We start from the raw sequence: 26925 nt of genomic DNA, 5'->3' as shown, positions 1-26925 counted from the left end.
TATTTCCCGGCACTGTCTACATGGCATCACAGGAGCCCTGTTCCCCCTGGGAGAGGTCATCTCCACTCCCTGTGGGTGCCTGGGAGGGGCAGTGCCTATTCTGACCATCAGTGGTCTCTTCACTGCCTCAATTTGGTGGCGGTGAGAATCTGACCCAAGCGTGGTTAAGAGCTAGGCTCTGAAAGAATTTCTTTCCCCCACAAGGTTGGAGCTGATTGTTGCACTGAGATTGGAGCTGTGTCAGCAGGGGAAGCCCTTGAGGCCTCACCTTGTGGGTGACAGACAGGGAAGTACTGAGAGCCTCTGTTTGGATCTTGTAGAAAACTGGATGGGAGTGAGGGACCACTCACTGTCACCAAAAGGCTTGCCCTTGCTCCTGTTTGACTGAAGAGGTAGTGGGCTAGCAGAGTCTTGGGAGTGTTTCAGACTCAGCTCAGGGAAGAATTTGGTAGCATAAAGGCAGGTAAAAATGCGGGATAGAGGAGGGACAAGGGGCTGCAAGGTCAGGCTGGATTGCTTCACGGGCACTGGCTTGCTGCCCTGTAAACTGTAGGCTGCTCTTTGTTTAGGGCTGGTAGCACCTCCCTCTTGCTCCTACCAGCCTTCATGGGCTTTGTATCAATGCCCTTTCCGTGGCCCTCCCTCTGCAAGGATGGCATTTACGTTTGATTGTTGGTCAGTGTGCAGAGGCTGCCAGGTATATATATCTGAGTTATCTGGGGTGTTGGTTCTTTTGTTATTTTCTAATTTTAAATTTTAGAGTTTATCGAGTCTCTCTATGTGACCTAGGCTAGCCATGAATTTGAGATCTTCCTGCATTAGAATGCTCCTGGATGGCAGAATTGCAGGCATGTGCCTCTAAACCTGTCCTGGGGTCCTTTTTAGGGTTCTTTTCCTTTTAGGCTTTTTTCTATCCAAAGGATAAAAAGCAGTTGTGAGCCGGGCGGTGTGTGGCGCATGCCTTTAATCCCAGCGTTCAGGAGGCAGAGGCAGGTGGATCTCTGTGAGTTCTAAGCTGGTCTGGACTGACAGCCTCCAAAACAATACAGAGAAACCCTGCCTCGTAAACCCCCCCCACCAAAAAAAAAAGCAGTTGTGTTCCTCTGCCCTCTTCACTCCAATCCTTGCAACCTCACTTGGATTTGTGGAGTGAGGACCGCTAGCCCGGGCCACCTCTTCCTCTCCCTAGTTTGTGGTGGGGATTTGGGCAGGTCGTGGGGCAGGGTACCATTGAGGTCACTGTCTTACCTTGATTTCTTGCTGCCAGATAGAGTTCTGGGAAGGTTCCTGCCAATGTTATACATCTTGGGACAGTTGACTGCGAGCTGGACCCCTGAGGTAGAAAACTGTCCTTTTATTTTGGTATCTTTTATAGAGCCTGGGATCTCCTTGAGTCTTGTTCAGCTCCTCTGTAGCCTGAGCCCTGGGTTGAGCCTAGGGGCCCAAGTAGGAGGCTGAGGCCCATGTGGGAGTGAGTTTGGCCTGGCCAGCCTTCTGCCACATCCTAAAGCAGAAGTCAGTATTGAATCATCAGGAGGCTGAGGCTGTCACATGCAGAAATCCTTTGCTCCGAAGCAGGCATGCTCCTTGAAGGAAGAAACTGAGTGGAGTGGTGTTGTTCCGGTCTGACATGCCTTTAAACATGCACCTTGATTAAAGATCCTGCTTTTTGCAGCATATTTTAAAATGTCAGAAAGATAAATATACAGCCTTCTTAATGTGTCTGCTTTGAACAACCCTTTAAAAAGAGTGTCATTCACCCTCAGGGCCACAGCTCCCTCACCTCCTCCTTTGCTGTGGGTAACCCGGCCACCTACTCCAGGGCAGTGTTTGGTAGGGAGCGGAGAACAGAGTAATACTGCCTCCTTCCCAGTCTAGAGCTCATGTATCTTTTGACTAATTCTGAGGTTGGTGGAGCTGTGTAGTTCCTGGAATGCATCTGGGAAATCTGCTGTTAAGACTTTCAGAACAGGCACTGGCTTCTAGTAACTTCACCCAGATAATACTCTCCTCACTTGAAGTGAAAACCCTTTATTTAGCCAGAGAATCAGAAGGAAGTTGCTGACCCTGGCCCACCTGCCCTATCGGCGCAGACGGATAGTCCTCACCGGTTCTCTGCTCACCTGTGGTGTGAAAGAAGCTGGGGGCGGCAGGCGCTGTATTGTTAGGTACTGAGCTAAGCTGTGGTCAGGTAGGTGTGTGGTGCCACTGGAGGGTGAATCAGGCTGCGTATTGGTCCTGGAGACCAAATCCAGGGCTTCTCATGCTAGGCAAGTGTGCCACACCCCCAGGCCCCTTCAATGTTTTTATTCTAAGTTCAAGGCTGGCCTTGACCTTCTGCAGCCCAAGCAGGTTGTGACCTCACTATCCTCCTTCCTAATCTTGAGTAGCTTGGATGACAGGCCTGGCTGTGGTGTCTTCATCTTGTCATTGTATATGGATTTTATAAAGATGCCCTGGCAGCCTATCTGGTGATTTTCTCCCCAAAGGAATTAGAGGACCCCTGGGGCTTCGTTGGGCTGAGGAGAAAGCTTGGTGAGCTGTGTCCTGCCTGAGGGCAAGCTGCAGGAGAGCTCCTGTTGTGAGGAAGCAATAATCATGAGTGTTTAGCCTGAGCTTCCTCTACAGGTGAGGAAATGGAGGCCCAGGGAAGGTTGTGAATTGGCCAGGGTTGCACAAGTGTGGCCCTGGGAGCTTTCCCCGGACAATCCATTGTCTCTTCCTCCTGCTGCCTCAGGTGGGCTGGGCTGGGCTGAGCTGAGGGTTGGGCAGGGAATGCCCTGATCTTAGCATTTGAGCAAGGCTTTGCCAGGCTGCTAGAGTGGGCCACATTGGGCCACTTGGTTCTAATTTGTGCTCACCACGCCCCCAATAGGACAGGAGGTGGAACAACGACTTCTGTGTGATCCACTTGGGCATGGGGTCTGGGGAAAGCCCCCATTCTTCGCCCATTCCCTCTAGTCACCTTTCCTCCAAACCAGTTTTGAGGATCATAACATTTATTATGAGAGACTTTTTCGTGTTTAAAAATAAGTGCTGGCTTACAGGACTATATTTGGTATATGGAAGTCGTTTGCATGTAAATGTGTTCACAGGACAACTGCTTTGGTTAAGATGGAACCCCAGCTAATGGGGCACAGGGGTGGATGGGGAAGGGGCTCAGGGTCTGCCTGCTTGGGACACTTGAGTTGGAGCCTTCAAGCTTTTTGGAGATGCGTCCTTTTTTTCAGAGACAATTGCAAAACGAGATAGCTAGTGCTTAAAATTTCGTAGAAAATGTTTCTTATCCCAACGTCATAATTGTCATGACTCAGAAAAGTAAAATTGCCATTCCGCTCTGCCTGTCTGCCCTCACTCCTGCTGCCTGCCGAGTCCCCAGCAGCAGCTGCAGAATCTTTCAAAGAGAGAGAGAAGGAAAGAAAAAGGAAGGAATCCGAGGCAATGCTTTATTTATGTTCACGGCTACATTTGACTTGAAAATTCTGTCCCCTGAGCCTTGAGGTCAGCACATTACGAGTGATTGATGGCTGTCAGGAGCAAGCCAGGTGGCAAATTGCAGCAAGGGAAGTGGACAGATGATGCTGTGGCTTCGGGGCTTAGCAGACCCTGAGCTTTGAAAGGACACAGCTGAAAACAAAAGCAGACGGACATCTTGGGTTTGGCCCCTTCCCCTTTCTCTTCTTTTGCCTTTCTCCTCCCTTTTGTATTGAGCACTAAGAAGTGGGGGGAGGGGTACTCCATACCATTGGAGTCTCCCAGAATGTATCATTTAGGGGCGTGACACTATGGTAAGAGCCTTGGGATCGGAGATAACTGATCCCAAGTTTTAGCTTAGAAACAGGAGGCCTGGCTGTTTCCTCAGGTTGCCAGTCTCAAAGACATCTTCATGCCCCCACTTCCCAGCCCCATTCCTGAGCTCTGTAGGACTCTTCTCCACACTCTTGCTGCCTCATAGACTGGGTTACTTAGGATTGTGTTTCCAGTGGGCTTTCTGGCTAATCCTTGTGTATTTTCTGTGGTGGAAACAAATGGTGTCAGACCCACAGGCCTGTTTACAGACACGGAAATGATGGAAGAGCTTTGAATTTTAAACATTAGCTAATGAAATTGCAGATGAGGGTACTGGATGGAACAGCCCCAGTATTTCTGTGGAACAGGTCTTAGAGGAAGAGACTGCAGCTGTGTGTTGGGGGGGGGCAGGGACAGGCCCACAGACCTTGGTGGAGTCCTTTCCCAGTGTCTCTGAGTGGCAGAAGAGAAGCTCTGATGCTTGCCTGGTATGGTTAGACAGAGGATAAATGCGGGACTCGAAGGACACAATTGGGTGTTGTGTCAAGGCTGGTGAATCTGGTGCCTGCAGAGTTCCAGGTTGGGCAGGAAAAGGAGGCTGGACTTGCTGAAAGCAAGCAGGGAGGCAGGAAGGTGTTCCGGGTAGCTGCTGGGTGAGGCTAGAGTCTTTTTTCCTGGGGAATGGGCCGCAGCTCGTCATTTCCCCTGCCTCTGCCTCCCCCGCATTGCCCTGCAGTGTGGAGCACAGTTGTATAGAGATGGGACTGGCTGCTCATTCATCCGCTAATTGTTTTGATAAGAGACTAATTATCCACTGTGATCATCAGATTACCCTGGCTCCAGGAGGGAGACACTAGAGTTTGAGCTGCAGCCTTTGCTGCCGCCACCATCCCTGGTCCCTGCCAAAAGGATCCTTCTAGTGCCTGGGCTACCATGCCCAATTCTGACTGGGAAAGTATCTTGGGTTGTTGTGGTGGGCTCTCGTGTTGACTGAGCCCCAACAGCCGGTGTCAAGCAGGACTCTCCCTTTGATTATCTTTGCCCACTGTGTTAAATCCACGGATGGGTCTGGGCATCTTAACCTGTGGAGAGGAATACACAGAGGCACCTCTAATGAATTGACGTCAGCATTGAGACAGATTCACACGCCTTTTTATACTGTTTAAGTTCTGCTTCCATGTGATTTTTATATAAAAGAGCAACAGGCAAAAAACAACCAGGAGGGCAGATTATAAATTAATCCAATAATTGAATCCCTCAGCAGAGGTAATGGGGGAGCGATGGCATGGTAATTGATCTGATATGGGTTTTCACAGAAGTAGGAGCTACAGCTTAAGGAGTATCTCATCTTGGGAGGAGGGATTGTGACCAGATGTGTTATTCCTCTGATACCTTGGCCTTTGACAAGCTTTGGTGTGGTGGTGAGTCTGACCTTTGCTGGTAGGGGACTTGTCTTTTCCTCCTCCCCCTCCCCTCCCCTCCTCATTGTTCAGTGGAGCCCAGAGAAGCTGACAAAGATGCTTCAGACAGAGAAGTGGGGTTCCGAACTGTCCTATGGCTAACAGATCACTTAGAGAAAGCACAGCTCTCGTCTGTGGGGTCGGACTGGGATCCGTAGGGATGGGCGGTGATATGAGGGGAATGCCGTAAAGCATTGTGGTCCTCATGCTAGTATCAAGTCCCTGGTTCTGCCCTTTTCACTGCTCTAGGCTCAAGGTGAACATGCAACAGGGGATACCAGTTTCCTCCCAACTCTCACTCTCAAGTTCCTTAATTCTGAGTGTCATTCTCCCAGCTAAAGTGCAAAGCCAGAGATCCAAAAATCTGGCTCTTCTCTGCTCAAGGGCCCCTGCAGCTTGAGGATGTACCCTCCCCTCCCCCAGGAGCTGAACCCAGTCATTGTCTTCGCTGTTGGGGCTTAGCTAGCTAGGGAGGTTTGGCAATACATCAGGCCATATATCTAGAAACCCACGCTCCAGAAGCCACCTAGTTTAACTTCTCAGGAGCTAGCATAGTAGATCAGGGCAGGACTGCTGGATTTGCACCCAGAACTTTTCAAAACATTTCAGCAGGACACATTGCTGTCCCATTAGCACCCTACTATTAACCTGCTACTCCTAAGACTCAGCTTTCTTGAAAGGATTGGGGCATGGTGAAAAAATGGAACCATTTGGTAAATTCTGTATATGATCCTCTCTGATCACCCCCAGCAGGACTGTGCCAAGGCCTTGGTGCTGGAGTACCCCATGGATAGGAAAAGTGGAGTCCTGTAGGCTTGCCAGGGTGTGTCCAGGGATGGACCCAGTCTTTAGGGGCCATTCTTCATCAGATTTTAAGCTGTGGGATCCCTAAGCAAACAGCATTTTAAGGGCAAGGATAGGGTTTATATTACCCTATGCATGTTAGTGTTTCAGAAGTTGAGTTGGGCATTTGGCTATGCCAGGGACTGACTAGGAGGGACTACCTCCTCCCTTACTTTTCTGATTGGTGTTTTTTGGTTTGTTTGTTTTTTGAAGACAAGGTCTCACTCTGTAACCCTGGCTTTCCTGGAACTTGCTATGTAGATCAGGCTGGTCTCGAACTCAACAGAGATCCACCTGCTTCTGCCTCCTAGTGCTGGGATCAGAGACACACACACACACACACACACACACCACCATGTCCAGCCAACTAAATGGTATTGTTGTAAAGAGTGTTTGTCCATGACCTCAAAGACTCTTGAAGGAGTCAATTTCCATCCATGGTTCTTTGACTAGAAGAAGGCGTTCTGCATTTGGAAGAAGACATCATTCTTTGCTGGGATGTTCAAGGCCAACAGACCTGGTTTGAGAGGCCACTAACTCAGGGCAGCAGATCTTATTCCTGGCTCCTGCTTTCTGTCTCTGTACAATGGAGTATTATTAAAAATACATTCTCTGTGAATGCTTGAGGAGTAAATGAGATATTTCTTGTAAAATAAGGTAACCTGGTGCATGCTGACTGTCTGTAATGGTATTTCATCAGTCTTATTCGAAGAGGACACATAGATCTAAGCGTTGCATCACACCTGACCTGAGCTAAGGTAGACCCTAACCGGAATAGGAGATCCCTGTTTTGCTGGTTCACTGCCCTTTTTTCCCCAACCCCTAACAGGCTCTTCAGCCTTGTTTTAAGGGGGTAGAAGCTGAACCACCTGTCTGACAGCAGGGCACTGCTGTAGCCCTAGTAGCCCCAAGGCAGAGGCAGGTGGATCTCTGTGAGTTCCAGGACAGCCAGGGCTACAAGGAGAGACCCTATGCACATGGGCGAATCTTGACAGTCAAGACTGTAGGCCAAAACCTCTGCTGCTCGCTGCAGGGTCAGTTCTTTCCATCTCTGGACAGGGAAATATAGCTGTTATGAGAATCAAGACCAGCTTTCAAGCCGAGCACCTCCTTCCCTGCCCTTTGCTTGCCTGGAGGCAGATAACATGGGGGTTGAGACAGGAACAGCACTGCCTGCCTGTTGGGACAGGGTCTAGCTAGCAGGCCAGGGCAGAAGTGGGAACACCACCTTCTAGGGAAGGTAGGGAGCCTCCTTCCAGAAGCAGGACTCTGGCATCTTGTCTAGCTGGAGAAACTGGTTTCTAGGACTTGGCTCCTAGGCCAACCTGCTGGAGGGGTCCTGAGACCTAGAGGCCAGGGGCTGAGGCTTGGATATGGCTGTTTCTGAGCTGTTTACTTTCTCCCTTTCAGAAAAGGCACCTATTATCTGTGTATCTCTTGGTCTTTTTACAAAGCTAATTAAACCCTACAGGCAGAGTTTTAGGGCCTAGAATTCTTTACTTTCCCAGCCATTGTACTTTTTGGTGTGCTGGGAGTTTAATTGTCTTGCTTAGGGCTGATCTTTGAGCTGGGAAGGAGATTGGAGGACCCTGTACTTCCTCCTCTGTCTACCTCGATGGTCCTAATATGCCCGTCTTTTTTTTTTTTTTTCCTTCTTCCTGGAAGTATCTCCTGAGTCCCTTGAAAATTATAGGTCAGTGATAATAGTGTAATTATTTACCAGTATTGTTCTAGAAAGCAAGGATTCTGGCTGTTTTTATTCTACTTTACCCCTTTCTTTGTGTGGGTCTTCACGTTAAGATTAATGGAGGTCCATCTTAGCACTGCATCAGAGAGCCTGTGCTCCCCCTTAAGTAGGACTTGCTGAATGCCACTTACAGAAACACAGTTTTGGGGACCAGTAATATCGTGGTGTCTGCTTTGTGTCCTGTATTTTGTTGCTTTTTTCATACCAGCTGCCTTAATCCTTGGGGCAGAAGTGGGTTGTTGGTTTTTCCTGAGCCTTGGTTAGTTTGGGGTCAGGGACAGTTGTTGTAAACCTCTGGAGACCTAGTCCTTCTGTCCCTCCATTCTTGGTGGGTGGAGAGAGCTTGCCTCTGAGTTCCCGTAGTCTGTACCCCATGTTTCCATGTGACCTGGCCAGGTGATTGCCTTGTGGAGTTTAGTGTCATCTTCAGTGTTTTTGCCAAGTGGGTGTATTGTAAGATGGTGGTGTAGAAGGAAAGCTGGGAGGCTCCTGCAGGGTCTTCTGGCTGCGCAGTAACAGCACACAGCAAAGGGATGGCTGGCTGCTATTCAGCCTTTCGTCCTGAAAGTATCTACTGGCCATGGCTTCACCCCTTAGTTTCCCCATGCCATAAAACTTGACCGGCAGGACTGTGGTAGGCCATGGTTACCCCAGATCAGTGAGACTCTCCACTCCTTATCTGTTCTGTTCACCGCCACAAACTGCACTGTCCTTTCCTGCGTGACCTGCCTGGCCCAGCCACAGGGAGGACAAGAGGAAGAGCAGCAAAGACCGGAAGCAAACCAGAATCCTCGTTCAGTGCTCTCATAAACTGAACCTTGGAAGGTTGATGTCAGAGCCATGGAGTCCTATCCCTGTGTTCACTGCATGCCAGAGCCATCCTCTCCAGTCTTGAGTTTGGAATGGATGCGGTGTAGAATGGTTTGTCTTCTGTTTTTCTAACTCCTCTCAGCCTGCTTCCTGCTTTCTTCTGCAAGCCAGCAATCAGTGCATGAAACATGGCCTTCCTTGCCTAGCCACTTGCCCTGATTGGCTAAGGCCTCTCTGCCATTCCCTGCTGTGGAGACCTGTTGTCCATTTTGACCCTTATGAACCTCAGGTCCGAGGCAACACTACTGGGCTCAAAGGGCTTTCTCTCTGCACCTCAGCACAGCCCCCGTTAGCTTGCTATAGTCACTCCAGGCTGAAGACCCATTCCTTTGCTCTCCACCGCACAGGTGAAGAACTCTCAGACTCTAAACTTGGACAGGCCGTGGGGAACACACGGAGCCTTTTTGATGGCCTGACTTTTGTTCTTGGTTTCCTTATGTGGAAGCTGGAATCATTGCTGCCAGTGATCACCTCTCAGAGACCTGATCCCTCTGCACCACATCTGCCATCTTGAGAAATGCCCTGTCCCTTAGGGCGAAGCCCTCCATACTCTTTCGAGGAGCCTCCAGGGTCCTGTGGTTGGCGCCTTCTCCCAGAGCACCCCGGGCTCTCCAGCATGAACAGGTCTCAGTGGAGTTCAGTACGCCTGTCACTGTGCCCTTGCACACGAGGTCCCTTCCGCCTGGTGAAACCCTTGCTCCTGCTTTTAAAGAACAGCTTTCTCTCTGTAGCTGGCTCCCAGGGCATTCCCCTGGCAGATGCTTTCTGCCTCCTCAGGCAGAATAAACTGTTCACTCTCTTGTATTCCTGTTCGTCCCTTTTCAGAGTCACTGGTTAAATGCTTACTGTCTGCCAGGCACCATGCTGTCCACAGGGGTTTCCCAGACAGCCTCCTGAGCTTGCTTCTGTGGACTGTTGATCAGCACTATGCTCTCTCCTCACCTCCTGTTTCCTTGAAGTCAGGGCATTGCGGCTTCCCCCTCCCCATGCACACAGGATAGCCAACAGCAGCTTCTTAAGTGACTACCACTTGTCAGGTCCCTAGTGTTAGCTTACAGCCTATCTTTTTGGCTTCTTTGAAGCTGGTCCTCCCTGCTCCTAGTCTTTTTTTCCCCTAGTGCCAATATCTCTCATCTCAGAAACTGGCTTTTCTTTCATGCTACTTAGTCCCCTCCGTTTGAATACTCTAGCATTTGTGACAAACCTGCCCCATCCAGACCTGAAGGGCAAGGGCAACCCAGTTCACCTCTCCTTCAGGTATGAAGTAGGCAACTGTCATGAAAGCTGTCATGGGGAGTCCTGATGGTGTGTAATAGAGGGTGTGCACAGCCCCTCTGCTGTCCAGACCCCAATGGTGAAGACTCTAGATAAGAGTTTGAAACCAGTGTCTCTGGCACTAGTCCCTAAATTCCACCCAGGCCACCTGCCTCCTTCAAAGAGAAGAGGCCAACAAAAGAACAATAAAAATACCGGAAATACCATGTCTTAGTTTAGCTGCGTTTTCCTCTTTCTTCCTTCAGGACCCACCCCCCTCCTCCCCAACAACCTAATAAATTGGCGCCAAACCCGCTTCTGGCCATTTTCCTGGAGGTAGTCATTGTCTTCTGGGAAGCTGGCGCCAGCCTGAAGGGTTGGGTTGATTATTAACAGAGTACGCGCCATTGTAGCACAGGTAGTGGGGCTTGCACTGGGGTTGAGGGTGCACCCCATGTGGCCTGTGTCTGCAGCCTTCTCTCCCCTCTGGAGAGCCTCTTTCCCAGGGCTACCCCATCTTAGTAAGTTTTATCTATGAAAGGAGTTCATCCTGGTCCTGGCTTTCCTCCCCCACCCATCAAAAGGAATTGCTCTTACTATGTGTACAGTGTCAGAGAAAGGAACCCTGGCAGTGCAGCAGGTGGGGTGTTTGTAGCCCGCTCCTGCAGTATGATGGTCTGGGACCCCACCTACTGGGCGGGGGCCCTTAGACCCGAGAGGTGGGTCCATCACTTAGAAGGGAGTGAGAAGGGAACCAGCTCCTTGGAGCCCTGCTTCTCTTCCCTGCCAGTTTGGGGGGAGAAGGCAGCCTTCACGTCTCTGGGTTGTCACCGAGAGTGGGACAGTGGTACCATCTTGCTGCCTATTTGGTTGCTTCCTGGTCCTTCCCCTGCTGGGTGTGCTCTGCTGTGGTTGAGGCAGTGGTTCCAGACTTCAGCTTGCTCATACACAGAGTAAGAGCACCTACTCACTGTGAATCATGGGGGTTCATGTGCCTAGTGTGTTGTCCCTTCTTCCCCGTCAGTACAGTTGAAGGGTATTGTATGTGTGCAGTAGATCAGGCAGCATTTGGAGGGTCTGAGGGATGTCGTCACCTCCAGCCTGGCGAGAAGGCTGGGGTGGCCCCTCTTCTGGCAGCCCTGCTCTGTCTGCAAGCCTGTGCTTCTTATTTCTCCCCTGGATGGCAGCCCCAGCAGAGCTGCTTGGAAAGCTTTCTCTTCCTCCCCAGCCCCCTCCCCCAAACTCCCGGGGGTGTGAAGATGAACTGGTGTGACTATAGCTTGGTGTTTTGGTGTCTGTGAGAAAAGCAGAATTGGCTCAAGCTGCTTTCTCAGTTAAGGGGATTTAGGAAGAAGGAGAAAGAAATTAATCCTACCCTGGTGATCAATCTGACACCTTCCCTTTGAGCCCCAGATGGCTGGCTGGGGTAGAAAGTTGGCCGCGGCTGTTGTCAGGGAACTGTATGGTGTATCTGTCTCCATATATTGGAAATCGTGTGTGTGTGTGTGTGTGTGTGTGTCTGTGTTCGTGTCTGTGTGAGATACCAGAAGGTAATGATAAATGTCATTCTTGGAGGAGGTATCATGCAGCCCTCCTTGAAATCGTGTTCATTTGCCTTGGTTTGAGTCTCTCTCACCCCTCTTCACCCCCTGGAGGGGGTGGAAGGCAACTTTCTCTCTGTTCCTCCCCTAGCTTTGACAAATGCTGTCCAGGTCTACACTTGTGACTGTGGTCTGCTGCTTTTTCTTTGGATTAATATGCTTCCAGCTATTCATAATTATGTCTTAATGGCTGCATAAGTTTTTATTGAACCATTTCCTTATTGGCTAGTCCTTCCTGCCCTTCCCTACCATCCTGCTACTATGTACAACATCGCAGTGAACATCTTTGCTTGCATTTCATTCTTGGTGGTTTCCTTGGGATAAATTCCCAGAAGTGAAACTACTGTATGAGGAAGGATGGGCTCATTTCGAGACCCTTGACTCATTTGCCAAGTTACTTTTCAAAGGTTATCTGACGTGAGCAGCGCATAACTGACTTATCCTAACTATACCTTTACCCATACTGGGGATCTTATTTTTTCATTTTAAAAAGTTTCTTTTTGCTCAAATACCGGGTGGTGGCAGTGCATGCCTTTAATCCCAGCACTTGGAGGCAGAGGCAGGAGGAGCTCTGTGAGTACAAGACCAGCCTGGTTTACAGAGCTAGTTCTAGGACAGCCTCCAAAGCCACAGAGAAACCCTGCCTTGAACCCTCTTCCCCCCCCCCCCAAAGTTTTTGCTTTAGATGAACAAACCGTAGCTGTGCATGCAGTGTTATAGCTCCAGTTTCCCCACTAACATCCCAGTACGGTAGTATTGCCTGCTTGCTCGCACTCTGCCTGGTCCCAAGTGATGTGCCGTGAGCTTTTTCTGTCCCCCAACTTCCCAGGACTCTAAGCTGCATAAGTAAGAAGGGGTCACATGCAGATCACACATGACCTCAATCCATTGTGCTGGATCAAGATGGCTGCTTGTGCTCTCAGAGGTGACAAAAGAAGTTGTGGCCTAGAGAGCCCGAGTATCAAGGAATGAGTACCCCAGGGCCGGCTTTGTACCCCAGGGCTCTAGCAGAAACCCTGATCATTTTCTTCAGCAGTGTTTATGGGGCCTCCTGGGCACCGGGCTCAGTGGGGACTGGGGAGATGGATAAGAGCCAGCAGCCTCTCCAGGCAGACAGAATCACACACAGGGAATTTCTATATGATGTGACAGATGGCTGGATAGGGTGCCATGGATGATCAGGGCCAGAGTGACAAGCTCTGCCTTTCTTTTGTTCTTGAGACTTTCAGCTCCCTTCCCCCATTCCTGCTTATTAAGAGGTTAGGCTAGTGCTCCCTTCTTGGCCTGTGCTGTACATAGGTAGCTTTATACACCAGATGGGGCAGCTTCCTCTCATCCTGGTGTGAGACCCAACTCCACAAACTCCTGAAATACCCTTTGGGAAAGTCTTTGTAAAGCAGAACCTAAAGGAATTTAAGCGTATAGAGTTGTTGTCTTGACATTGTGACTTCTATCTGATTACCATCCGTTTACACAGAGTGCTGTGAGAACATTCTCGAGTGTGTCAGGTGAGCCTAGCCTCCAACTTCATGGCCGTGGTTCTTCATGCACTTCATGCATGTGTGACCTAGAGGGGCCATCCCTTGTCGACCTGATAGCTCAGCAAAGTGGGAAGACCTTTGTTCTTTCTGGTTCTTCTTGATGTTTATACTACATAGTAGGTCCTCAAAACTTCATTTTACCCTTTCCCTACCCTTGCCAGACAACCAAGCAATGCTGTGTGCCTGGGGACTAGGTCTAGGTTGGGAGCTGGATAGGAGCCCCAGGATCATAAGGGAGACCTGGGTACTCACTCGAACTCTGTTCCTTGTTGCCTTCCTGGGCTCCCTCTGTCTCCTGTTGCCCATCTCAGTCACTTGGGTGTCTCCTAGGTCTAAAAGTAAATAAAGGCCCTGCCACTCGCTGCCCTGAAGTTAGGGAAGGCTTAGCTCTGACCCTAAGTAGCATCCACTCCAGACCACTGGGCAGATGGGTCTTCCCACTAAGCGCTTTTCATGCAAGACTTTGTTCGTTGGTTCCAGGGTACATCACTCTTGGTGCCGTAAGGCACAGGCATACAGTTGGCTTTGGTGTGTGTCCCTTGCCCCCAGTTCCTAGCAGAGGAACAGGAAGCCCCAAGGCAGGGACCCTCAGACCATTAGAGGAGGATCCTAGGCCTGTGCTCTCAGCTGCCTTCCATTGTAGCCACAGGCTACAGCCCCCTCCCCCAGCCCCTCCTCTGAGAATAAACACAGCCGCAGGATTGATTACCCCGCAGCTCCCTGGGCAGCTGGCTCTGACCCGCATCTGGAGCTGGTTTCTGTGCCTCGTACACCCATTGTCTTGGACGGCTCATTTCCACAAATCAGAGTCGGCTCCACTGCCCTAACCCCAGGGCGACCCCGGTGCAAGTTTGTCGGTCCAGTGAACACTTCCTGCTTGGGGGGGGGGGGGAGAGGCTGAAGTGCACACGAATAGCTCAAGAGCCACCCCTCCTGCTCTGACGCAGAGTCCATGTTCCTTCCCATCCCAGGCCCTCCCTGACCTCTCACCTAGGCCTGCCTTTCTGAAGTGGATCCAAAGTGGAGACCATCTTTCCAGGATGTTGGTTGGACCCATCACCTGGCACCAGAGTGGGGGACTCAGGGGAGAGTAGCCTAGTGGCTCCCGTAGGTGCTAAGTTGTGAGGCTCTGCTCCCACCACCCATCCATCCCCACTCACCACCACCTAGGTGGGAGCTAAGCCCTCGAGACCCGGCAGCCCCTGGCATGGTCAAGGAGGTTTGACCTAAAACATTTTGGGCTCATGAAGGAACTGTGACAAGAAGGGACAAATGTAAGGTCATCGAGAGACTGCCTTCCCAGGCCTAAGAAGAAGGGGCTGTGAAGGTGTAACCAGGTGTTCAGTATGGTGTGTGGTTCCCCTCCTCCACTCGTTTCAGTGATTCCCTCTTTGTAGAAGGAAGCCCTCAGTGGCCCCTGATCCAAACCGATCCCTGTTCTTTGACATGCTGCCCTGCTCTTTTTCCAATGGGCTGATGAATGGTCAGGTGCAGATGAATCTGTATGGTTTTTTTGGTCAGCCACCGGTGTACTGTGCAGGTGTCAGGTGAGTCTCCAGAACCATGGACCGGGGGATGCACAAGGAACTTAGTTACCAGGGCTTTCTTTATGCACGTTGTTGTTCCCTGCTGGGGAAGAGGGAGAGGGAGAAAGAGAGATGCTAGTGTCCAGGTGCATATGGAGACCAGAACAGGATGTCTGTCATCTTCTTCCTGCCTATTACCTTAAGATGGGGTCTCTAATTAACCAGAAGTGCGCCGCTTATATTATTTATCTGGCTGGCTAGATATGGAGCTCTCAGGATATACTTGTCTTTTCTCCCCATCGCTGGAGTAAGGGACAGGTAGCTTTTTGTGTATGTCTTCATGCTTGCACAGCAATTGCTCTTACCCACGAAGCCGTCTGTTTAGCCTTACTTTTATGGGCTTTGTACTGCCAATAATGTAGGTTGTCCTCCACTTGAAGACTTTAGAACTAGAACACAGGGTGGGGTGGGGTGGGGTGGGGTAGGGGCCCAGAAGGGCCTGCTTGTTCAGTGCAGTGGGCTGTGCTCTTTGCCTCTCTTTCCGAGTAGTGGTGCTGGGAGGACTGCAGCCAGGGATGGCTCAGCCTTGTGGGTTGGCTGACTCACTTCTGATTCGGGACCTATGAGGCTGGCTTCTTCCTTTCATTGTTTCCCAAGCTCTTTACAAGCTCCACTGTCTTTATGAGCCCTGCAGCAGCAGGTCCTGCAAGTTAGGGAGTCCAGAGAGTACCCCAGTGTCCAGGGTATTTCAAACGCCAGTCTTGTGGGTTCATCCTCTCTGGCTTTTGTTCAGAAGAGAGCCCTCTCTGTGGATCTTTTGAGTTAACCATGTGAAGGCCTAGGTTTTGATCCTGGAGGCTGCCCACTATCAGACCTTCACTCTGCTGCCCCCTTCTGGGATGACCAGCTCTCTACTCATGGACTGCCCTTGACTGATACTCCAGGAAGTCCACATTAGTGGTGTTGTCCAGCTGCAGAATACTTAGTGCTTGAAAGCCCCCGAGAAATGACAGTGGGAACATATCCATAGTCCTTCCAAGAGTGAGGATATATGCTCCTTGTAGGTCACATCACCCTCACCCCCAAATCGAGATCCAAGGGTAGGCAGGCTTACCCACAAATCTGTGTTGTTGGTGAGACCTATCACTCTTCAATTAGAGCAGGTTGGGTCATCTGCTTGTCACGCGTAGGTACCTCAATTGTTTAGTCTCCCAGCACAAAAACACCAGTCTGTAAAATAGTGGGGAGAATGGGGGTGGAAAAACAGAGCAAGAACTACAGACCTTCAGAGCTCACCCCTTCTGAGCCCTGCCCACAGACCTGCTTCCCACCCAGCTTCCGCCCTCCCTGTGGTCTGGACCCACCCTGCCTTGTAGATTGCATCAGGGAGCTACTTACCCCCATTAAAACTGGGAGGGCCAGGGAGGGAGGAAATGGGCTAGGGTGTGTTGGGAATGTTTCAGCTAATGCAGGGAGTGCTTTTTAAAAGGCAGGTAGAATTTTTTTTCTTTATAGATCAATTAAAAACCCTTCTTAAAATTAACTCCTGGGAAGGTGTGTCAGTGAACTCTGTTTTATGTCCCCGACTCTGCAAGTCCTCCTAACAGAAAGCCTTAAGAAATCTCTTTGAGGGTTGACCAGTGTTTTTAAATGCCAGGTAGTGACTGAGGAGGGGGAGGCTTGCCTGAGAGGTGAAGTACCAAATCCAGGGAGGGTGCGTAGACTGGCTGTGACTCCCCAGGGCCGCAGAGCCTGCTGGCGGCAGCAGGCACGAAGAAGAGCATCTCATCAGAGCCAGGCAGATGGTGTTCACCTGCTCGGGACACACTCCCTGGTGCCGAGGCCCTTGGAGTTGCTGAGATAATAACAGACAGCTGCCAGCGCTGGACCCAGCTCCGCGGGCATTCAAAGGCGTAGAAGTGTGCAGGGAGACGGAGCCTACCCAGGGCCTCCCACCCGCCAAGTCTTGCTTTTGTTTTGAGGGTTGTGGCCCCTCCTTTCCCGCACCAACATCCGAGCAACAAGAGCGTTTTAATGGAGGACAGTTCTGTTTTGGAAACGACAAGAAAGCTCCTTGTCAAGTGTGACCTGGCCTTTCCTTTGTCCTGCCTCCCGTCTTTGTGCGTGTCTGCAATGGGTTTTGTTCTAAGGGGCAAAGGAGTTGGACATGGATTTGGTGTGTTCCTGGGGTTTTTCTTTCTCCTCTCTTTTTTGGCAGCCGCTAAAGCTTTTGGTTATTTCTGAGTACAGGACAATTGGGGAGTTGGGGATTCAAGACCACTCCAGTGCCTTTGAGTTACTGAGTGGTGTCAGCAACAGCGAGTGGCAAAGAAGCCAACTTTCTGACTGCCTGGAGATTTCTCAGTCCATTGTATATGTGTGCGAGGGACAAACAATTTCTCATGGCCTCAAGGCCTAATAGGGACATTTGCCCAAAAATCCCCAGAAGGCAAGACCCACTGTTTGCAGCCCAACACTCTGCCCTCTAGCTGTGCTGGGGAAGAACTAGCATTGCCCAGTTAGCGTGTTAACCTCCTTCTCCACCACTACCCTATAGGTCTGTGCTGGCCAAGGTTGCCTGGGCCTGGCTCCATCCAGTGTGCGCACTCTGATTAGGATGCTTAGAGAAGTCTGTGGTGGGGGGTGGGGGTAGTTGGATGGAGATTGGTAGATTTGTTACTTCTCCCAGAGCAGGGCTCAGGCCTGACTCCTCCAGGCTAAGACTCAGGTTAGTTCGGTAGAGGAGTGACGTTAATAAGATTACAGAATCGGCTGGATCATCTTAAACGCTCCAGACAGAGCGGATTGCTTACCTGTGCGGGCACCTCTGACAGATGTCCTCTGTTGAGTCTCTGGAGCTGTGTTCTATGTGCCCCCCCAGGGCTCCCGAAGATCGTGATGGTTTATAGTGACGGCCAAGTCCAGCATTGCATCTCTGTCCCCAATTATTCCAAGCTAGTGCCATTTGCTTTGCCTAAACCCCCGGCAGAAATCATCTTTTCCTAAGGTTTTGAAAAGTGGCCTTAAATGAGTATCTCCAGGAGGCCATCCAGGGCTACATAGTGATACTCTGTCTCCAAAAGACAAAACAAAGCAAAACTGTATCCAAGTTTTCAGAACTGCCCTGGAATGAGACCTTGACTTTTTAGATGTCAAAGCTTCTGTACCCATCTTTTTACTTTAATTATGGACGCCTCTGAGACTTTTGTCTCCTTTTGGATGGAGATGATTTTGTTAACATCATTTAATGTATTCTACAAACAGACAGACATGTGTGTGAGCATGTACACAGGGTGATCTGATGACAGCAGTAGGTCTAGGCTTCAGCTGTCGAGCTGCTAAGATGCTGTTTGATCTTTGTCTTTTAGAACCCCAAGGTTGAAGGTAAGGTCAGGAGTGATTGGTGGTCCTAGCAGAAAACACAGCAGGCAAAGGAGGCAGTGTCAGCTTTATAAGAAGATGAGATCGTTCTTATAAAGCATTGTTGGGTTGGGCTGGTAAAGGGAGCTGAGCATACAACAGTGCTTTAACACATATAAGCATCTAGTGACTGTCACAAAATATCAGTGGTGGTCCTTGAGAAGTATCAGGGCCCCACCATAGATTCCCCACTCATCTTAGGGATGACCTACTTAAGAGTGAAGATGGCAGGGCTGGAGAGATGGCTTACTGGTTAAGAGCACTGACTGCTCTTCCAGAGGACTAGGGTTCAATTCCCAGCACCCACATGGCAGCTCACAACTGTCTGTAACTCCAAGATCTGACACCCTCACTCAGGCATGCATGCAGGCAAAACACCAATGCAAATAAAATAAAAATAAATAGTTTTTTAAAGAGTGAAGTTGGCTGTACTGTGGCTCTGGTTGTTGTCGCCATCGTCCTTTTAAACCTCTGTTTGTCAAGCTGGTTTCACATAATTCAGCGCTCGCCAGTTATAAGCCTGGCCTGCCCAAAACCTGTGCTTGTTTGGACTTGCAGCCACCCAGGTTCAGAGGTGGACGTGCCCTTTAACACCAGCTGGGACTGCTTTCATATTCCTCCTGTTCTTACTTAGCCAGTGTGTCCAGTCTACTGTCTGTGGCCACAATTTGGTTCTTTGGGAACTGGGGAGAGGGGTGGATGGCTCAAGGGGAAAATATGAAGTGAACCAGGCTGCTGCCAGTCTGGCTAGAAGGATGCCAGCAGGTAGTGACAGGTAGAAGGGGAACCCCATCTGTAAGGCTAAGTTTGGGAAGGGTTGCTGAGTAATGCGTGTAGCATTTCCCTAGGGCATGGGTCAAAGTGTTTGCACATAGGGAGGATGGTGGGCCATCATCATGGGAGAAGACAGTCATAGGAAACAGTTTGCAGGTAAGAGCAACTGGGCTTAGGGCTGCAGAAGAGAGAAGCCTGCGGGATAGAGAAGCAGATGAGGTTTCTCAAGTGAGGGTTTCTTTTCCACTATGGCACATTCTTTCTAAGAGTATCTGGATTTGCGTTCACTCGCTTCTGTTCTCGGAGTGTGTGTGGCCCAGTGACTGCCCTCCTGATTTGTCTCCATTCAGAGATGGATCTAAGCTGTCATTTTCTCTGTCCTGACATCTGAAAACGGGAAACCTGAACACCTGGGATGTGTTCTAGGCAGGCGCTGTGCACCCTGAAAATGTAAAGAGGGACTAGTCACACTGAGACAAAGGGAACTCATGACTGACTATGTTTTAACCTCTGCTCCTCCTGTGGCCCTGGAGAGGGAGGGAGGAATCTCCTCTCAGTTGAGAAACAGTTTAAACTAGGCATGGTGATACATGCTCCCAACATTCAGGAGACTGAACTAAGTGAGCCCCAGATTTGAGGCCAGCCTGGGCTACATGGTGAGACTGTCTTAACAACAACAAAAGGATGAACTAGTCTAGGATCCCATGAGTTCACGCCTCACAGTGGTGGCAGCACTATTCCCTGCTCCCTCACGCTGTAGCCTTTGCCTAGAATGACCTGTCCCTCTGGAGCCCCGCCTGTTTCCTCCTCCACATGCCCCAGTCCCTCTGCCTCCTGGCCAGTGTCCTTCCCTCTGCCAGACAGGTTTTGTACTTAACGAGTGGCCCATGTTTCAAGCACTCGTGGCAAGGGCTTCCAAGAAGTAACACTTGCAGTGAAAAAAGGAAGAGGATTTCCCAAGTGAGTGGCAGACCTGTTTGGGGTTGTTGGTCGCTGCATCTTGGGTGGGTGAGCTACTCCTCGGCACTTAATTCTCTGAACTGCAGAGTGGTCAGAGAGCTGAATGAGAAGGTATTGGAGCATTTGGTACTGAGAAATCCTGGCAGCTTTGTATGTGAAAATACTGAGCTTGAGCCTGCCTTGGTGCCGGGAGCTGTTCCCTGCTCCTGGAGCAGGATACCCAGGTGGGTGCTGCCAGGCTTCCTGAGCAATGGCACTAGAGGGGCATAGGGGGTTGTCTGGCATGGAACCAGGGTACAGCAGGAACATAGAAGAGAGAGTGGCAGTCAGGAGAGCTTCCTGGTGAAGGAATCTCCACCTAAGCTCCTCTTTGGTTTCATGGCTCCCAAAGCCCTCTGGGACAGCACCAGCACCCTGTGGCTCCTGTTAGCTCACTCTTTGTCCTGTGTGATTAGTGTGGTGTACCTCACTCTTGTCTCTAATTGCGTGGTACAGTGTGTACCTTATTACATCAGGATATAATACGGTTAGCCTGGCAGTTACCTCGCTCACTAATTGTATCATCGTGCGTTCATCTTCCCTGCTGCTCCTTCTGAGAAACAGGTACTGTTTCTGTGACCCGATCTCTGCCTAGGACCCAGTGGCTAGGTGTAGCGAGGAGCCAAGAGCCTGGCCTTGGGGCTCAGGTCCAAGTCTAGGTGGATGTGATCTGTGACTTTCACACACATGTGGTCTTTGATCCCGTCAGTCCAGCTGCCTTCTAGGGTCGTGGCCGTGCCTGCTGGTTGGGGCTTTATGTTCTTGGAGTGGCTGGTCATCACTCCTTTGCTGCACAAGAGTGACTACTAAAGCTGAGTATTGGGAAGTTCCTGTGAATGAGGCACATGGGATTTCTTGCCTTTCAGGGTGCCTAACAGAGAAGGAAATGGGTATTCGAGACATGACCTCCTCATTGTGCTTAGTTGGGAGCTGCCTCTACTCAATATTTGAATACATTTTACACAGCCCCACCTATGTTAGGTACCCCAGTGGGCAAAATGGAAGTCCCTCTACCCCTGTTCTCATACCCAAAGCTACAGGGGAAGATAAACGTGTGTTCTACTAGGAGTATGTCCTCACACATGTGATACCGATCTCCAGAGCTAAAGAGACTCCAGCGATGAGTGTGTCCCACCCCAGGCAGTGGCACAGAACTGAGGTGTTTGTCTTCTTGCTTTTGCATATATTATTTAGAGGAAAACTGTGCAAGATTTTAAATCTAAACCAGATGAAGACAATACCATGGGCAGCCCTGGGAGCATGTGGCTGGGTCACCCCTTATAATTATACCTCTGTGGGGAAGGCCCCCGGAACCCAGGATGCTGGTGGGCGGGGGATGCCTGGCTTCCCATCTGCTCAGCCCCACTTGGCTCTGAATGGATTAGTTCTGTTTGGGTTAGAGCTTACTGTTGTGTGTGCTTTTCAGCCCCCTCCCGTGTTCTCTCTCTCTCTCTCTCTCTCTCTCTCTCTCTCTCTCTCTCTCTCTCTCTCTCTCTCTCTCTCTCTCTCTCTCTCTCTCTCTCTCTCTCCCTCCCTCCCTCCCTCCCTCCCTCCCTCCCTCCCTCCCTCCCCCAGATGCCTGCCCAGGGCTGGGAGCCTTAGGGGCAGAGAGAGGGTCCCAGCATGGGTGGATGAATTGTGAAATGGCCATTATCTAAACAAGAGAAGGTGGCACTCAAACTTGCATTCTTTTGGGCCTCCAGGAACTATAATTGTAGTTGTGCTGTGATGAGAGGTATCAGGACCCCACAGGACTTAAAGGTGAAGTGTATCCGGGAGAAACTGAGGGAAACAGTGTGGCCTGTATGAATGAGCCCTGCCCGGCACACAGTGCCCAGTGGGTTAGTTTGTGGTGCTAAACCAAAGGGGATATGGCTGCCAGTGCTCTGTGACTTTCCTTCACGTGGGGTTTGTGAGTGGGTACTAGTTCTTTCTGGCCAGACGGTCCCAAGCGATGTTTCCAGCAAAGGGAACTGTTGGCACAAAGTAACATTATAGGCACTGCGACAGACAGACTGAGTAAACTGGACGTGGTCTGCCCCTGACCTTAGTTTAGTGATCTCTGAGCCTCTGTTTTTCCAGTCTGTCCAGTGGGAACACACATTCATGCCCTGCAGAGTTCATGAAAAGCAGAAGTAAAGCGTAAGGGACTTAGTGACCCTCGCTGGGCACTAGTGTTCCCAGAGGTGTAAGAGTTGCCGTCTTTAGAATGGCATGCCTGTTGCATGGGGACATTTAGGTTCTTGAGAGTGTTAGTGCATATCGTTTGATTTCCTGCAACGTTTCAGGGAGCTTCGGTAGGGAACGGCAACTCTGCTTTAAATAAGAAATGTGGTCTATGACTCCTAAGTTCCTCAGAGGTCGGGCACTGTAAACATGTTAGAGAGGGCAGAGGCCACAGCTATGGCTTGTCTCTCCTGGAGTCTGCATTCTAAGTAGAGACTCAAAATTTCACACATGTGGAACAATTAGAGAAAAATAACAGATGGTGTCTGATCAGATGTCACCGCTCTATGAAGCTCTCCCAGACTGCCCCACCCCGAAGGAGAAATAATCCTTCCCTTTCTCTGGTCTCCTGGCGCCCAGGACAGGCCTGTGCAACACTGTATTGCATTGGTTGTAATTGGCCATTTGTGCAACAGCAAATGTTTACCGAGAGCCTCCACATGCCAGGGACCTCCTCGGGCCTTCCTCACGTCCTCTGCCGGGCCCAGATTTTCCACTCTCAGGGCTTATGACTCCTAGGACTCTTCCCAAACAGTTCTTTGCAGGCTGCCTCTAGACTCACCAGGAGGACAGCCCTTTCCTGAGTCACTTTCCTTGGGGCCGATGAGTTGAGATGGAGATATTTGGCCAGCTTGGAGTAGTTCAGGAAGACCCTTAACTTCCCTCTGTGCCCCTCCTCCTTCCCCACTCAATCTGCCTGCCTGTCTATTTTGAGACAGTGTCACACCAGTCCAGGCTGGCCTGGAACTATGTAACCCAGCTTTGTCTCAAACTCCCTAGTGTTGGTGTGAGCTGATTGGATGAACTCTTTCTGGTATTCGGTTCTGAAACATTTTTTTAAATGGGTGGTTTTTTTCAGGGGGGGGGGTTTCTTCCACAAATAAATACTTTAATGTGCTAGACTCTTAGCAAGGTGATAGAGATGTGGAAGATGCTGCTTGCTTCTTGGGGTATCATGATCTTGAGCAGCGGCTCTCAAACTGCGAGACTCAGCTCCTTTGGGGGTCACATATCTGATTTCCCGCCTGTCTGATATTTACACAGTCATTCATAACAGTAGCAAAGTAGCAACGAAGTAATTCTATGGTTGGGGTCACCACAACATGAGGAACTGTATTAAAGGGTCACAGCATTAGGAAGGTTGAGAATCACTGCTCTAGAGGTAGGGACGGCGTTAGCCAACGTTGATAGCATATGAGGGACCCTTGTCTCTAATCCCTGAGTTCTGAGAGAAGGCCTGCCTGGCTTCACTCACAGAGCTGCCTAGCAAGACGGAATTATGTGTGAGCCTGAAAGAGAAAAAGGACATGCACGTGAATGCCTAAGAGGACAGAGTGGTAGGCATCCTAGAGTTTGGAAGAGCTTGAGGATGAATGCCAGGTCATGTTATGGAGCAAGGGCCTCTGTGAGCATTGGGAGCCAAAACTCAGTTCAGATCAAGCTCAGTGCAGATCGGGTAGTGGAGTGCTGGCCAGGCTGATAGGGTGCAGTGAGGAGTGCCCACAGCCCCTCAAACATCAGACTCTTAATAAAATTAGTGTTCTTGTGCTCAAGAGGGTAGGCTTATGTATCATCATAAACAGCCCAAATTTGCTGTGTATTAAAAACAAAGACGCCACCTCCCTCCCAGTCTCCCAAAGGATGGCAGAGTGCTAGAATTATGACAGCCTGGAGTTGTGGTCTTGTGTGACTCCTGTTGTGGACCTTAATTCCCCTTTTGGTGGAAATGGCAGGGGCAGGGATTGGGAGGGATGTTGGGCCAATGCAGAGGTGTGTTTGTACACCCCCATGACTGCCACCTTTGTTTCCAGGGGTTGGCGGCTCAACCGTGTAGGGCAGGGTGCTCCCTTCTTGGCAAGTGAAATGGAAAATGCCAGTGTTTGCAGTGAGTCCCAGTGGGTGTGGGGTTGTGTGTGTGTGTGTGTGTGTGTGTGTGTGTGTGTGTGTGTGTGTGTGTGTACGTACGTACTCAGCTGTGCATGCCTCCAACATCTCCCTTGGACAAGGCATGTATGCTGGCCTGGCTGGGAACCTGCATGGAGTTCTTTACTTATAAAATACTATTTTACTTATACCTATCCATAACACCAAGCACAAACCCCCAGCAGCCCCAAGTTCCACCCCCTCACCCCCATTACACCCTAGGTAGTTTTACACCGCCCCTGTGTGTGTGTGTGTGTGTGTGTGTGTGTGTGTGTGTGTGTGTGTGTGTGTGTGTAGGTTTTGTTATTTTAGACCCACTGCAGAGTTTGTCACTGCTGCCAAGCTATTTTCTTAGGATATATTTAGACAAAGTGAGATAATCGAGAAGTAGGCCACGTGTATTTGCACAGGGATGTTTGCACACGTCAGCGGTGGTGGTTTTAGAGCTGATGTCCAGGAGCAGAGCCTTCCTCACGCTTTCTAATACACTTGGAGGGACTGTGTGGCTAGGCAGAGTGGTGGGAGCGCCTCTCTCGCGGAGATGAGATGCAGCTGCTTGTCCTCCAGCACACCCACTGCTGCCTCCTTCCCGCAGAATGAAGTAGGCTCAAGGCCGCATAGGGAGTGGGTGGGAGGGGCAGCTGCTGTGAGTGTGAATCTGCCAGAAGAGCAGCCACCTCCTGGGTAGCTCAGGCTTCAGGACATGAGTAAACTTAGTGTGTAAGACATGAGTAAACTTAGTGTGTGGTTTGCATTTATTAAAGTCTCAAGGGCAGCAGGCCCCCCCCTGCTCGAGCTTCGAATCCCTGCCAGAAAGCCTCCTTCCTTCCTTTGTAGATTGGCTGCCTCTTGAGTTTGAGTGTATGCTGTCTATGTGGTGAGCTAGAAGGGCCGGATGGTTCTCTTCTGTGCTAAACCCGGGACCTCCATCTTCACGATGGGGGCAGCATTGATGAGATTAGAAAGCTGAACCAAAGGCCAATTAAATCTGAGGCCGTGCCTGTTTGGGCAGCTGCCTAAGCCTCAGCCTGCACTCAGGCATGCTGTAGCCTTTGGGGAGCCTGGCTAAGGGAAGGGGCAGGGCTGAAGAGCTGAAAAGCCTCACGACACACTTGCAGTCTGTCCTCCATGTTGTGGTCAGGGCAAAGGGGAGATGTGGCAGGACATGTGGTCCAGGGCCTGAAGCCATGGCCTCGCGTCCTCTCTGCAGCCCGGCAGCATGAGCAGCAGTTAGTTGTAAAGGTCCCCTGGGAATGTGATGTGTACATTCTGACATAGGGCTTACAACAAGAACTAGGTGAGAGTGCCTTGGGAATAGCCCTCTTTAGGTTTCCACTGGAGAGGTATGTTTGGGCCTAACCAGGAAGAAAATTGTGTCCTCTGTTACCTCTGAACGTGTGCAGGACACTAAACTGGCCTGGTCACCACTGGCAAGATGGGCAGATTCAACCACCCCAGGAGCTTGTTGAGGGATGGACGATGTCTACAGTGAGTAGGCCTCAGAACTAAGACTTCTGGATGCGGGTGCCGAGAAGCTTTGGGGACAGGGCTGGGAGCACTAAAGGTCTGCTCTCAAGAGCATTGGAGACCAGATCTGTGGCAGATGTTAAAGGTGGTGTGTCCCCATGGAGGACTTTGCTGGGAGCCTTCCAAGTCCTATGGGGCAGACAGGGATTTATAACCGCTTTTTAGACACAGCCAAGGCACAGACATCTTAGGAAACCCCATTCTAGAGCTTTCTTGCCCTTTGACTTGGCATGTAGGTCAAGGGATCCTTGGTCTCCTTCCTGTTACATAGCTCTGGGTTGAGTTCCTGAAGGCCCATGCATTTTCCAGGTTTAATTTAAAATTCTTGTCTTGGGTGAAGACCTTGGCTGTGAGTGGAATTAGACAAAAATCAAAGGAAAGCTGCCCGCATTAGGGCAGGTTTGCCTCAGATCAGGTAGCTTGGTCATCTGTCAAGGCATGCTGTCCTGAGTTCCACGCTTCACAGTGGGGCAGACCCAGGATTCAAGTTTGGATTGCTCTAGCCACAGTATGACGAGAAAACAATGAGTCTGCAAGAGTAGCACCATGTTTGCCTCTCCTGACATTGGGGCTTATACAAGTCTATTCAGTTCTTTGAAGTTACATCTTTAAGAAGAAGAAATAAGGAAGGAGAGAAACATTTCCCAGAGTGGCTATGCTGAGCCTTGTCTAGAAAGGTCTTCTACTTTAGTTAGCACAGGGAGGGGCCAGATGGTGCAGGTCCTCAGTCAATTGATGTTTAGTGATTATTACATGTAGCCTGCTTTCCCTTTTTTGGAACCAGCTAGAAAATGCTAAGGCATCATAGGTAGGAGGCTCGTGCAGAGTTGAAACAGTCTGCTCAGTGCCCAGGGCAGCCTAAGAGATGGAATGGCATGGCAGAGAAGTGGATATTCCAGGTAGAAGCCATGGCATTTGCAAAAGCTGGTCGCTAGCAAGGTTTCCCTGTGGTTGCAAGTGACAGAATGAGAAAAGAAGGGGGGGTGGGATGGGAGGAAGAGAGGTAATGATTTGTTCACAGCCATGGCCCCCCAGATCTGCTTCTCAACACTCCACAGTACAGGGTGCATCTCAGGCTAGGGTGAACTGCCTACCTCTAATAGCTGAGCAGCAGACCCCCCTGCGTTCAGTGTATTCCCACTGGGCCTCCCAGGAGAGGGACACAGGTGGAAGTCGGCATGGTCTACTGGTGAATTTTAGTTTGTGATCCTTCCACAGAGGTTTTTTTTTTTCTCCTTCTGGCTCGGAAAGCAAGCTGTTTAAAGTGTGGGCATTGGTGGAAGACTGGAAATGGGAGGGGATGGGAAAGTTTGTTGAGCAGAGACCATGAGAGTAGTGTCTTTTAGGGAGGGGGCCTGAGAACGGGCTGTTGAAGTGTTGGCACCATCCTGTATGTGGTTAGGACGGGGAGGGGTCAGAGTAGGG

At 50.3% G+C, this 26925-nt stretch overlaps 1 protein-coding gene across 6 annotated transcripts in view; it reads left to right on the top strand.

Annotated features, from left to right (window-relative positions):
- Ssbp3 (single stranded DNA binding protein 3) overlaps positions 1-26925 on the top strand; it is a 140710-nt gene that overhangs the window by 66607 nt on the left and 47178 nt on the right. For 2 of the 6 annotated variants that reach the window (XM_040757035.1, XM_040757034.1), the window contains exon 1: positions 19624-19785. The exons of the other annotated variants lie outside the window; for them this stretch is intronic. In XM_040757035.1, coding sequence (XP_040612969.1) covers positions 19639-19785 — 147 coding nt within the window. In that variant the 5' untranslated portion in view covers positions 19624-19638. Of the gene's footprint in view, positions 1-19623; positions 19786-26925 lie in introns of those variants that run through there. 6 annotated transcript variants of the gene reach the window in all.

Source organism: Mesocricetus auratus, unplaced genomic scaffold, assembly GCF_017639785.1.
Source record: "Mesocricetus auratus isolate SY011 unplaced genomic scaffold, BCM_Maur_2.0 Super-Scaffold_100014, whole genome shotgun sequence".
Classification (NCBI taxonomy): Eukaryota; Metazoa; Chordata; class Mammalia; order Rodentia; family Cricetidae; genus Mesocricetus; species Mesocricetus auratus.
This window is presented reverse-complemented; position numbering and strand designations above follow the sequence as displayed.